This window comes from Ctenocephalides felis, unplaced genomic scaffold (assembly GCF_003426905.1).
Source record: "Ctenocephalides felis isolate EL2017-DRISC unplaced genomic scaffold, ASM342690v1 CF-g0.4_SCAFFOLD_00845, whole genome shotgun sequence".
In the NCBI taxonomy this organism is placed as follows: Eukaryota; Metazoa; Arthropoda; class Insecta; order Siphonaptera; family Pulicidae; genus Ctenocephalides; species Ctenocephalides felis.
Window position 1 is genome coordinate 26,949,726 of NW_020536999.1, and position 13,533 is coordinate 26,963,258.

General features: G+C 28.5%; 4 protein-coding genes across 5 annotated transcripts; 2 read left to right on the top strand and 2 right to left on the bottom strand.

Moving 5' to 3' along the window:
- The first annotated feature begins 492 nt into the window (after positions 1 to 492).
- LOC113376247 (CCR4-NOT transcription complex subunit 2) lies at positions 493 to 4,246 on the top strand. 2 transcript variants are annotated; one of them, XM_026616157.1, is made up of 8 exons: positions 493 to 733; positions 985 to 1,120; positions 1,458 to 1,615; positions 2,255 to 2,459; positions 2,725 to 2,985; positions 3,222 to 3,429; positions 3,511 to 3,675; positions 3,745 to 4,246. In XM_026616157.1, exons 2-8 carry the CDS (start codon positions 988 to 990, stop codon positions 3,944 to 3,946), a joined length of 1,332 nt encoding a protein of 443 aa, XP_026471942.1. In that variant the 5' UTR covers positions 493 to 733; positions 985 to 987; the 3' UTR covers positions 3,947 to 4,246. The 2 variants fall into 2 exon arrangements, with proteins under 2 accessions (XP_026471942.1, XP_026471947.1); XM_026616162.1 differs by having other exon boundaries at positions 497 to 733; positions 2,255 to 2,450.
- Positions 4,247 to 4,635: 389 nt separating this feature from the next.
- Positions 4,636 to 6,120, bottom strand: LOC113381256. The gene is made up of 4 exons (XM_026620221.1): positions 6,049 to 6,120; positions 5,899 to 5,965; positions 5,469 to 5,727; positions 4,636 to 4,703 (listed from the first exon to the last, which is right to left on the bottom strand). Exons 1-4 carry the CDS (start codon positions 6,084 to 6,086, stop codon positions 4,636 to 4,638), a joined length of 432 nt encoding a protein of 143 aa, XP_026476006.1. The 5' UTR covers positions 6,087 to 6,120.
- Positions 6,121 to 7,500: 1,380 nt separating this feature from the next.
- LOC113375196 (leptin receptor gene-related protein) lies at positions 7,501 to 8,390 on the bottom strand. Its single transcript, XM_026615145.1, has 4 exons — positions 8,316 to 8,390; positions 8,166 to 8,243; positions 7,964 to 8,099; positions 7,501 to 7,614 (listed from the first exon to the last, which is right to left on the bottom strand). Exons 1-4 carry the CDS (start codon positions 8,360 to 8,362, stop codon positions 7,501 to 7,503), a joined length of 375 nt encoding a protein of 124 aa, XP_026470930.1. The 5' UTR covers positions 8,363 to 8,390.
- Positions 8,391 to 9,516: 1,126 nt separating this feature from the next.
- LOC113375207 (serine/threonine-protein kinase grp) lies at positions 9,517 to 13,110 on the top strand. The gene is given in 7 exon segments (XM_026615156.1): positions 9,517 to 9,684; positions 10,140 to 10,363; positions 10,549 to 10,726; positions 10,890 to 10,981; positions 11,303 to 11,575; positions 12,248 to 12,609; positions 12,792 to 13,110. Coding segments are annotated over 7 exon segments (1,407 nt in total). The 5' UTR covers positions 9,517 to 9,607; the 3' UTR covers positions 12,993 to 13,110.
- Positions 13,111 to 13,533: the final 423 nt, after the last annotated feature.

The window sequence follows — 13,533 nt, forward strand, 5'->3', positions numbered from 1 at the left end:
TGTTTATTTACAATATTTCCTGAAGAAGGGGAATATATCCCCGGAACTACTAATAAATAAATAATAAAATGAATAATGTTTTAGTTTAGAATACATATATATAATATATATGTATATATATTATATATATGTATATATATTTATATAATTATATATATATATATATATATATATATATATATAATATTTCGATTTCCTTTTCCGCATTCCCGAATTTTTTCCAGCAGACGGTTTGTATCACGGTTTATCCTTTTTTATCTATGGTTCGAATGTTGAATAAATAGAAATGAAGTTAGTGGCAGACAATGGTCTATGTCGCTTTAAATATGGCTACCCTGTTGCTTATTCATTCATACTGTACGCTGTACGCTATATGACAAGAGTCACAGTGGATTTAGTACAAACTACTAAATTACTTGATACGTTATAACATGGCGAACTTTTGTGCTGTCATATGGTTTATGATTGTATATTAAATTATTGATTAGCTTTCCTTATGTGACTATTTGTAGGATTTTTATTTGCTGCAGTAAATAGTTTTCATTAAAAGTTGACTGTTCACAAATATATTGTCTCGTTTTATTCATTCGTGTGTTGTGTGGTTTCTGTAAACAATAATAAATAGATATTTAATGTCAAGTATTCTTCATGTCATTTTGTGCACATCTTATATATTTGATTATGAGGGATACTCCGTTATCAAGACATTAGATCATTTTTAGTTACCAATAAGGTAGGTTTCTTTAAAAGCCATTTGTTTTGATGCTGGAAATAAGTTTACATATATTTATTGCTTGTATATAGATATATATATATATATATATATATATATTCATAATTTGTTGCGCATATATAAATGCTAGTATTATTGAAACAACTAAGATTTAAGGTTTCTTGTAATAGAAACTAAATGATTTCAAATTATAGTATTTGTCAGTTTATATTTATTATGACCCAATATTTTAGTACAATGTATGGTTTTAGGATATGGCTAACCTAAATTTCCAACAGCCACCTCGTAGTATAGCAGTGGGTTCTTTGGTTGCTCGAGGAGTTGGTGCATTTGGAGCGAGTTCTCTTTCAGGCCATGTTACGCCTACATCAGGAATATTCCAACCAGGTTGAGTTCGTTTATTATAAACCCATAATATATAAATATATTCCATTGACATAAGTGTATGTTTAAGTTTTGTACGATTGTCTACAATTGTAATTTAAACTTTATTGGAAATTTTAATTAATGACTGTTTTTCAAACTTACCTTCTTTACTTACCTATTTAAATTTATATATGTTTAATATTTTATAACTTTAAAATAGGTCAGATCAATCAGTCAAATGATATATATAAAAGCATTGTGTAGCGTATTTAAAGTAACATTTTTAATTTTTATTTACTTAATTTGCTATATAGACTTTTCAATTATTAATTATTAATTTCGATTATAAACTATGAAGGATCAAGTTTTGGTCAAGCTCAACCACCTCAACTCTCTCCCAGTAGAAATGTTGGTTTAGTAGGTCATCAATCTGCATCAGGGAGAACATCTCTTTTTGGGCCAAGAGCATTTGCAGATCGCAGGTCCATACCTACTGTAGGCAATGCAAATCCAATGGTAAATGTAGTTATAAGCTAATATTGAAGAACATAGTAATAATGATAATAAACTATAGTGGTTTTCCAATAATTTATATATATATATATATATATATATATATATAAATAAATAATACTTGGGCTTATCATATCCTATTGTTTAAGATATAACACCACTTAACCACTACACTTTTCCAGAACAATCATGTTTTCAATTGTGAGTCATTCATATTTAAGGATTTGTCAAATCACAATAAGTAATTGAAATTTGTTTATAATACATACATATTTATTCATATTTCTATTAAAATTTACTATTTCATGCATTTCAATGTGCCCATAAGTCTCAAATTGTGTGAGATAATAAAAATATTAAAATATGGAAAAATTAAACTAAGGTCAAAGGTGTAACCTATTACAATTAGTAAAAATTTTAATTTAACATATTTGATATAATAATTTTACAAAAATAGAATTCATATTTTTAATAACATCTAATTTTGTATACAAAGGCATTAAAAAAAACAGACAGAAAACAGGTTGTGAAGAAAAACACACACACACATATATTATTGATATTTAAATATCAATCAAATTAATACAATTTCATAATTAATACAAGTTCATAATAACAAATTCATTTGTTTTCTGGTTTCAGTCGAGCATGGGAAGTTTTATGGCTGGCTCCCGAGGTGGTGTAGGGAGCGGCAGTGGGTTTCATTCAGTCTTTGGAGGTGCTGCAGGTGATGCCAGCACACCCCCTCTTTTAGACCTTTCAGAATTTCCTTCACTGGGGCGAAGTGGCCAAGGAGACCAAGTTCATCAACCGGCTACAGCTGGCGTCAAGCCATATGGTGAGACATGTAATAATCTTTTTTATTTTATACTTGAATATTTAGCTAGTTAAAGAAATAAAAATAGTTTAATTAATATTCTTATTGTTCTTGTTACATGAACTTTTGCGAGCCAGAAAGAAATAGAAATAGATTTTTTGTTGTATAATGCCTTTATTTGTCGTTCTTTGATATTTAATTCTGCAGGAATAATCTTTTAAATCAAAATACATTTCATACGTTTTCTACATTCACTGCATAGGTTTGTGCCTAACAAAAATTGGATTTCTTGCAGTGGGTATGGTAAAGCAACCTACAAATGAACAATCTGAGTTTCAAATGTCTTCAGAAGATTTTCCTGCCCTCCCTGGTACCCAATCAAGAGAATCAATAGTAACGGGAAGCAGTGGGACAAGTGGAGGGATTGACAAATTAACAAACACCAACAGTAATACTGATTTGCCTCAACAGATAAATGCGAGTACAACTGGTTCTGGACATGCGAACAATTCAGATAAAGGACTTGCCAAGAGAGGAATACAGACATCTCCCAATGGTAAATTACCTAATAAAACTAAAAACACCTGATAGAAAATATGTTTTTCAAATTTTTAAGATTCTATTGAATGCTATTGAAAAGGATGCCACTAATACACGAAGTAAAATATGACTAATAAACAAAATTTATTAGTGTTTATTTGAAAAATTAATATTGATATCACTCTCAAGTATTATTAATGATGCATTTATGTGTTGTAATTCTTCATTGATTCTTTATTATTATATGTTTAGGAAAAGTGAGAAATATTCCATCGAGTATGGTTAACAATCAATTCGGAATGGTTGGACTATTAACATTCATTCGTGCTGCAGAAACAGAGGATCCAAATCTTGTTTCATTAGCTCTAGGACAGGATCTCACAGCACTCGGCTTAAACTTAAACTCACCTGATAATCTGTATACAAATTTTGATGGTCCTTGGGCAGAAACACCATGCAGGTACTGAACGAAATGATAAATCTCACCTTGAGAAAAGTCGTGAAATTATATTTATATTTTAAAATTGCTTTCGTTTTATAGGCCTCAAGATATAGATTATCATGTGCCACCAGAGTACCTAATAAATATGACTATAAGAGATAAATTAGCACCTCTGAAATTGACGCGGTATAAAGAAGATCTTCTGTTTTATATGTTTTACTCAAATCTTGGAGACTTGTTACAGCTCGCTGCTGCTACAGAACTGTGAGTATCACATGTAGTTAGATTTTACACAAACAATATTTCTTGTGGTGACATATTATGTTATTTTAGATATAATCGTGAATGGAGGTATCACATGGAAGAAAAAGTTTGGATTACCCAAGCGCCTGGAGTAGGCATTATAGAAAAGTTCTCAACGTATGAGAGAGGAACCTATTATTACTTTGATGCACAAAGTTGGCGTAAAGTTCCTAAGGAGTTCCATTTAGATTATAATAAACTTGAAGGCAGGCCTCATATGCCAACAAATTAAGTATAATTTTGAAGCAAGTCTTATAAATGTGGCATTTGTTTCTACTGTAAAAACTCTAAATATAAATTATATGAATTTAGCTTTAATTTTTGTACATAATAATCGTAAGTTATTAAGAATAAGTTTGTTACATTTATTTTAATTTTTGTATTATAAATTCAAGCTAGGACTGTTTGCCTGTGATTGGTATGATGAGTGCAAATGATAAGAAAGATAACTCGATACTTCATTCAATTTTAACAGCAGCAGACAATTATCATGTTTGAAAATTTTTTAAATACACAAGCATTTGGTGCTAAAATGGAGCATAATTTACAATCAATATACCTAATTTTAAAATAATTTTGTTTTTATTATTTATAAAGCTCCATCTTTATTATTTTATCTTTATTATATTTAATTACATTTAATAATCATAAAATGACAGTGAAAGTGATAGTGAAAATAGTTAAACTTTACTATTAATGCTTATATTTATCAAAGGGTTTCTTTCAATGTATAATCAAATAAGTGCTTGGAGGAAAAACAGTTTTGACAATGGGTTTCAAACAACCATAAAATGGTAAGTGTTATTTATGTTTGTTTTATTCATTTATTAATTTTTTATTTATACAGCAAGTTAAGACTCAAGTTGAGAATTTGAAACAAGATTATTCGATTCTAAATTTAAAATAGAAGAATTATATTGCTCAGATGTTATCCAGAGAACTCGGGATGTCTTCAACAGAGTCAATTGATGTTGTTGAAGTTTCAGAATCTGCAAATTAAATTATTTCAATGAATATCAAAATTTTATTTTTGGTTTATAAAACGAATTATATTTAGTTCAACTTTATATTCAGGTAATTAAATTTCTTGTTGAAACTTGAACTGAATGCTTTTACTGTTGCAAATTACTAACTAAACTAGCTATAAGTAGAATATACTTCCGGATATATACACAATCAACTTAAAAAGAATTGATTACAGCTATTTAGATAAAATGTTCAACTGGTTATTTCAAAAATAAATTGCACTTTTAGTAAATCATAAATACGATTTCTAATTGATCTCTTTCAAACATACTATAAAGAATAAATTATTATATATACAATAACAAAATCATTTCTTCATATCATATTATGTACAAATACAGATTCATCGCGAGCTCTTTATAGCATAAAAGATAAAACAACAAGAATGCTGTGGCTGAGCGGCGGCGGCCTCTTTTATTTTAATTATTTGGTATTCGGCCGAATATTAAAATAGGCGCTGAATTCCAAATAGTCACCGAATATTCGGTGCAAGCCTAATTTAAAGTATGTTCGCCATAGATTTTGATTAGAATCTTCGAAGTACACGGCGCAATTCCTAACTTATAATATTTTAGCATGTTTTTTTAGACTACTAAATTTGTCGTCATACTAACTTTCATCAAAACCGTCAAAAAAAAAAAATCAAATTACGATGAAAGGAACTGATCAGCACGATTCCTAACTGATATCTTTGAATTTCTGAAATTTTAAAATAAAGAAATACAAACGTTCAATTGTATGTTGGCAGGAAGCAGCAGGTGAGCAAACAAGTGAATTTGAAGTTGATTCGGACATTTCTTCCTGTTCCGAATCATCATCAGTATCGTGCCCTTCACAATGATTGCATTGAGTTGGCGAATAATTGTTGTGCTGTAATGAACTTAATTCTGTCGTGCCTGGTCGAGACTCCATTAAAGCCACTGATGTAAACACATGAGCTGGAACACCATCGTTACTACCATGAACATCACACTTACTCCTCGAATGCTGCTTTCAATGATTTGTGGAACTTAATATGTAAACTATATATTTGGATATGTGACCATAGAGGCCAGAATTCAAAATGAGCACCTTTGAATAAATAAGAGATATAAAAGCCAAAAGATTGTATGTAATAGGTATCTAATCATAAATTTATCTTTCATAAATTTTATTTACCCTATCAGATAAAGAGCTGCCTATTGAATCTTCACCTCCAGATTGATTTAATCTTTCTTCATCCATTCTGAAATGAATTTTTTTTAACCACTCACAATAAGAATATGTTAAATAAGGTATTTATGAAAGCAGCAAGTTAAATTGACTTACATAAATGCTTGAGTTATTCGAGAGCACAGACATCCCATGAATCAATTCTAAATTATTTTGACTTAATCTATAATATTTTTCTCGTTATATTTTTAGAAATAAATTATTAAGAAAATAATGACAAATAAGCACCTACTTATCCGCGGACGATCACTGATGGTTATTGACGATAAATCTGCATTCCCAACTAATTGCTTAGATTTCTTATGAACTGTTATTACTTTCCCTTAAATGTCTTTGAAATGACATTTTATTTTTATCAAAATAGGCTCAATTATTTGATAAAAACTTCATTTTTATTATGTTATAATTGGCATCACACTTGTTCAAGACCAGGATTGCAATGTTCATATATTAACACAGTGAACTCATTATCAAATTCATTTTGTCAAATGCTGGTTCTATGAAAAACAAATTAAAACACATAGTGTTTTTTTTTAATAATTCAATTTTTTTCCATTCAGTATATGCTATTATTAGGGGTTATTATACTAGTTATATCTGGCATTTTGACTAAAGGCAAGTTGCATATATATGTGAATAATCTACTCAATTGCTTTTTCCAATAGAATTTTGAGACATCCACGGCACTTTTTGGTTGAAATATTTTAGGGTGTTCATTAAGACTATTCTATTCTACATATTATCTTTATTTACATATGCAAAGCAGGATCGGTTAGGATATAACTCTGCTTAACAACTCCAGAACCGAATACCTTTAATAAATGATTTCTATACACCTAAGTATTTTTCAAACCATATTTTACTTTTTGATTATTGTTTACAAACAGTTCAAAATTAGGTTTCACTTAAAACCTTATAATTTCCTACAGTTGAGGTCAATACTCTGTTTCGCTTTTACGTTAAGGTCTGAGACACCCTGAATATATATATATATATATATATATATATACAGAGGCATGTATGTACATATGTGTGTTTATTTTGTATTTGATGAATTTTCTTTCTGCTGGGAATATGTTTTAACGCTGAATAAACAAATTTCAAAATGTATATGCCGACAATTGCTAACAATCCATAATTTTTGGTATAGATAAAATTAACAAGAACCATTGTTTTTTTTTGTATTTAATTTAATTGATATATCACTAATGATCATTGATATATAAACATAATATACATGCATTTTAAAAATGAAAAATAATTGTAGCTTAATTATCATGATTTATGTTACAAACTTGTATAATATTACATACAATACTTATATTAATTAAAGTAAACTGCAATATGAATCGATTGTCAACTCATAACTTAAATGCATACTATACAATAAATATATTTTTTTCTTTTTAATAAGGTAGATTATTGCATAGCAATTTAGCATTGTGAAATGACATTATGGTTATAAATATTTTAAATGTTAATTAGCATATAAAAAATATTTTTAAAATTTAAATTATTATATTCATAAATACTTCTAAAAGACAATATTCACCACATGCTATAGTCAGCATCATCTTGATCGAATGTGAGAAAGAATCCCAGTAATGTAAGATATACAACAACGTTTCCCGCCAATGTTAAATAGCAAGCAGCCCATTGAATCTGAGTAAAAATAATTGTTAACATGTAACTTAATATATATTTGTCACATCAATTAATATTTATGGAATAACATAGTTTACTATGTTAATAAATAGTATATAGTAAATTTAATAAAGAAGCAAGTAAAAAAAAAAATAATAATAATAATAGAAGTAGAGTGAACATGAATTACATGAGCAAACTAGAGTAAAAAAATTAATAAATAATAATAATAGAAGAAGAATATTAACTTTAATAATTATTCATTCATCATCAAAATTTTGGATTTTTTCTTAGATATACTACGTTTTTTTCAAATCAGATTTCATTCAAAATAATGTTTTTTATAAAATATTAATTTTCATACCACTCCAGGCTGATCGGGGGTAGGCACAGCAGCAGGAGTACGAGCTAGTACTATGGGCAATGCAAATGAACTAACAACGATCCCCATAGTGATAAATATTGCAAATTCCAAGCAAGCGTTGCTTGAACTTGAGTCGTTACTGTAAATTCATGTATGTAGAAAAAACATAAAAACAATCTAATCTTGACATGTGTAATCAAATTACCTGTATCTTTTTGCAATCATTGTAGGCAATGGAGCCAAAATATAAAAAATCACTACAAAAAAGGGCCACCATAATTTGCTGAAATCAAACATTTTTATTTTAAATTTCTACATATAGGACATTTAATAGATTGTACATTATTTTTATTACTTAAAATGTGGAAGAGCACAAGCTAATATGACAAGAGTCATTCCCATCGATCCAGCAAATGCCAAAGTGACAAGTCTGTAAAAACAAATATTTTCATTTTGACAGATGGTATTTACAAATCAAAAGCGTAGAGACTCTGTCAATACATAATACTCGGGTCATCAATAGATGGCGATATGAATAATAATTTAGCCTTTGAAAGATATGAATACAAATTAAAAACTTTGACTACCAATAAATAACAATCACAATTAGAATTGTATATAAGGTATAATTATAAATAATAATAATAGCAATATGCTTAGCATATGGCTTAACTATATACATAAAAACGTTGATAAAACAAAATATTGACAGCTCTTATTGCCAACAGTATAAATTGAAATCTTTACGGCCCACTTCAGATCGATCTGTAAAATCGAAAACTTGTTTCTATGTTTTTATCGTGTTGGCGATAATGCCGCTGAAGCATATTAATGGCGAATATGTAACTTTTTGCAAATGGCTGAAAGAAAGAGGTTTTTTAAAGCGAATCGATAATGAATTCCGATTAGTGATTAAAATATATAAATCCTATTAAGTGATATTCCAAACAACGTAGGCAGTATTTTTCTCAAGGGTATTTATTTTGCTATTGATATTTGTTTAGTAGTTAGTGACATATATGTATATTTAAGCGTTTCCGAACAAGTGATATACTTTATACTTGGGCATATTTTTCGCTGTAAAGAGGTTTAAAAATATATAAATATCACATAGAAACTGTTTATAGAACCGTTAGCAAAATATATTTGGTTACGTGTTTTTTCGTCTAACGGTATATTATTGCTTGTATTATAAGCCGAATATATGCTTTCTATACGCTGTGGCATTTTTACGTGATAATTTGCACGTGCATTATTAAAAGTATATACTTAAAAACGTTTATATACTAAATTTCAAATTATGGGGTTGAACTTAAAAGAATTATGTCTCATGTAGACTATTTTGTGCCCTGTATTTTATAAATATCTATTTCAGAAATGTAAAAATTAATCGTTGTAATATGGCGGCTTCAACAGCGCGCGAATTTGTTGAGGGATGGAGTTTAGCGCAAATATTAGGAGAAGGCTGTGGCATTTTTACGTGATAATTTGCACGTGCATTATTAAAAGTATATACTTAAAAACGTTTATATACTAAATTTCAAATTATGGGGTTGAACTTAAAAGAATTATGTCTCATGTAGACTATTTTGTGCCCTGTATTTTATAAATATCTATTTCAGAAATGTAAAAATTAATCGTTGTAATATGGCGGCTTCAACAGCGCGCGAATTTGTTGAGGGATGGAGTTTAGCGCAAATATTAGGAGAAGGAGCCTATGGCGAGTAAGTTATAAATATTATAAATTGTTAATTTGACATAAGAATCATTTATTGTAAAATAAATTTTCACTGCTTTATATAGTTACGCGCTTTTGTTTAATTAATATATAAATTATATTAGTTACTAATGTTTTTTATATTGATAAAATCATAATTTATATTATGTTATTATAAAATGTTATAATTATACACATAGTTTTCAGTTCTCTTTATATTACAAAACAAAGTAAATGATTGTTATAGTAATAAATTCTTTTGAATACGTTAAAAAGTTTTTGTTGATTATCAGTGTCTGATAAGCTTTAAAAGATGAGTTCTCAATTGGAATACGTAGAAAACTATTCTATTTACAATTAAATTTTGATAACTGTGATAAAATATCTTTTATTGCTAAACTGTGCTTTGCAAACAAAAATGTTGTATTTTGTAATGCTATTACATAAGACATTTTTCATTAGAGTAAGGCTGGTTATAAATCGTCATTCTGGAGAAGCTGTAGCAATGAAAATGGTTGATACAGCCAAGCATCCGGATGCTAAAAATTCTGTGCGCAAGGAAGTTTGTATACAAAAAATTTTGCATCATCACCATATCTTAAGGCTGTTTGGACAAAGATCACAAGGGAACATTGAATATATCTTCTTGGAGTATGCAGCAGGTGGTGAATTGTTTGATAGAATAGGTAATAATTGCTGATATATGAATACAACAAAATATTTTTCTCAAAAATGTGAAATATTTGTAAGAATATAATACATATATAACACTATGGTTTTAATTACTCAATTAACGCTAATATTTTTCATTTGAGTTTCAGTTATTGTAAGGTTTTTATTTATTTATATCTTTTTATATAACTTATTATAGAGCCTGACCTTGGTATGAAAGATAATGAGGCTCAGAAATATTTCAATCAGCTGTTGTCTGGTGTGGATTATTTACATAGTAGAGGTGTTGCACATAGGGATTTGAAGCCGGAGAATTTACTTCTTGATGATAAAGATAATTTGAAGATTTCAGACTTTGGAATGGCTACTATGTTTAGGTAAGGTATGTGTTCTTTGCTCTAATATTATTTGAAATTAATTTAAAAGAATGCTGTACATCAGCAAACTTTAATTTCAAACATACCATAGTATTTTTTTCTTAATTATAACTATTAAGGAATATAAATACAATTGTTGATTATCTAATATAGTTGCTTGCAGGATGAAAGGTCGAGAACGCCTTCTAGACAAGAGATGTGGAACCCTACCTTATGTTGCTCCTGAAGTTTTAACTGGAACTTATAAAGCTCAGCTTAAAAAAAAATTCTATTTCGTTTTTGCAACATTTGTATTCTTTTGCATTGTAACCTGAAAATAATCAATATTGATCTTACTGCTTTTTATTGTTATTGTATGTAATTTAATTTTGCTTGCATCATTTTTTAACATATTTTTTATACATACATTGTGATGTTTGCAGCTATGTTAGTTTTGTGTGATGCACATTTTTATTGTAATTGCTTGTTTTTGTGTTTAGTCTATGATTGCATCTTTGGTATTCTAGCTGTAGGTCATTATAGTTATTCCTAAGCTATTTTACCAAAATTGCAAATGTAGATATTGCATCTTGACCTATATCGACTTTTATAGTTTTCATATTAATATCTTTTGATATATCTTACATTTCAAATTTTTTCCAGAGTTACCGTGGGATCAACCAAAATCTGCATGTCCTGAATTTTCTGCATGGGAAAGAAATTCTTATACTTCGCTAACGCCGTGGACCAAGTTTAATAATTTGGTTTTGTCTTTGCTGAGAAAAATATTGTCACCCAATCCAGATAAAAGAATTAACATAGAAAACTTAAGAAAACATAGATGGTGCACAATGAAACTAATTAGTGAAGGTAAGTTTTATGTTCTTATATATCCTGAATAACAATAAAAAGTAAATTTCTCATATGGCACAATATATTGGTTGATTAAATACTATAGGTATATTTATTTATGTTATCAGGTACTGAGTGACTCTGAGTATCATTATTCTCAGAGCAACTCAGTGCTCGTTAATATGAATTGGAAGCATCATCACATTCAGTATCCTGCGTAGTTTCAGATGGTTTAGATAACGTCAATTCTTTGATGATTTAGCTGTGTGATTTTATATGATTCATAAAGCTAAATTACCAAAGCATTGCTGTATCAATTTCTTCATAGAGGATTTGAAATAAGTATCAAATTGGTTCATTTACATTATTCTTTAGTTTTGGTCTGATCTTTGGTGATCTAGCTGTATGAGAATCCTGTGAAATCCATAAAGCTATTTTACCAAGTATTAGAACATTATTATTTAGTTCTTAATTATTTATTTTGTTATTTAATTTATTCTGTAACTTGATTTTCTTTTTAATGATTTTTTTTAATTTATATAATTTGATATGATTGAAATCAATATCATTACAATCCTTATGGGATATTTTTTATGGGTTTTCAATAGACAAGTTGTCTCATTATATAAATTGTTGATCAGTGATTTTTTATAAACATATTGTATTTGATTTATCTTATTTTACAACTAGATTCTCAAATATCTCAAAAAGATGTGGTGGATGGGCCTCCTTCAAAGCGATTTTGTGGTATATCTAATTATGAAGAAAATATCAGCAAATTCTCGCTCTCACAACCTTTATTTGTACCGAATGTTCAAGAATATGACATTGATTCCAGAGCTGATGTTTGCTTCTCACAGCCGGTGCTTATGGATGACATGATCTTAAGTACTCAAATGAATCTCACCCAAAGTACAACACAGAACGTTTTCCAGAAGCTAGTTAAAAGAATGACTAGATTCTTTGTTAGCGGAGAGACTAATGACGCCATTAAAAAGCTCACTAGTTGCCTTGACAAGAAAGGATATACTTGGAAAGTTAATGAAGGAGTGGTTAGTATATTTATTAAACTGAAATGTAATCGGTTTTATCATATGTTTAGTAATTGTTTGATTAAGCACTGAATTAATGTTGTTCTCCTTAAAAGTTACTTCAATAGCTTTTATAATATATTAATATAAAACTTTATATTCATTTAAAATGATTGAATTCAACTCATTTTTTTACATTTCAGGTAACAATAAACACATTAGATAGGCGCAAAATGCCATTGGTATTCAAAGCTAATGTAATAGAAATGGATGATAACCTAATGATTGATTTCCGGTTATCAAAAGGCTGTGGTCTAGAATTTAAGAGAAGATTTGTAGAAATAAAAAAAAATTTAGGAGACATTATAGTCAAAGTTCCTGTGGGTTGGCCTTTAATTACATGACAATATTTTTAGCATATTTTAATATTATGAACTTATGTATATCATAAACAATTTTTTATAAAAAAAAATTATTTGTTGATTATTGATTTGCTTCAAGATTCTGTACAGTATTAGACTGCTTGAAATTGTTTATATATCTGTTGAGTGATGAGTGTATCCAGTTTATTTCCTGAATAAAGTTATGTATTTTTTATATTCGCTGTTTTAATTCCATTTTGTTTCTGTTAGTGTTTTATTCAATATATTATTCAATTGAGGTCTTTTTTTAAAATTTGAGGTACAATAATATATCCTTCGGACAGGATCTGTGGGCAGATATATTAAAAAAGTGTGAAAATTTAATGAATTTTTATAATTAAATCATTTTCGGGCCTATGATTTATAATATGACTGTTTATGATATTCGTTAAGAGCCATTTCCAACTGATGTTATTCAAACGACTTTTAAGATTCCCAAAATCGGTTCAGGATATTTTGCGGTAACGCGGAATTTTTATTTCTCGGTAACGCAACATTTCAAGTAGTGCGGAATTTTAATTCA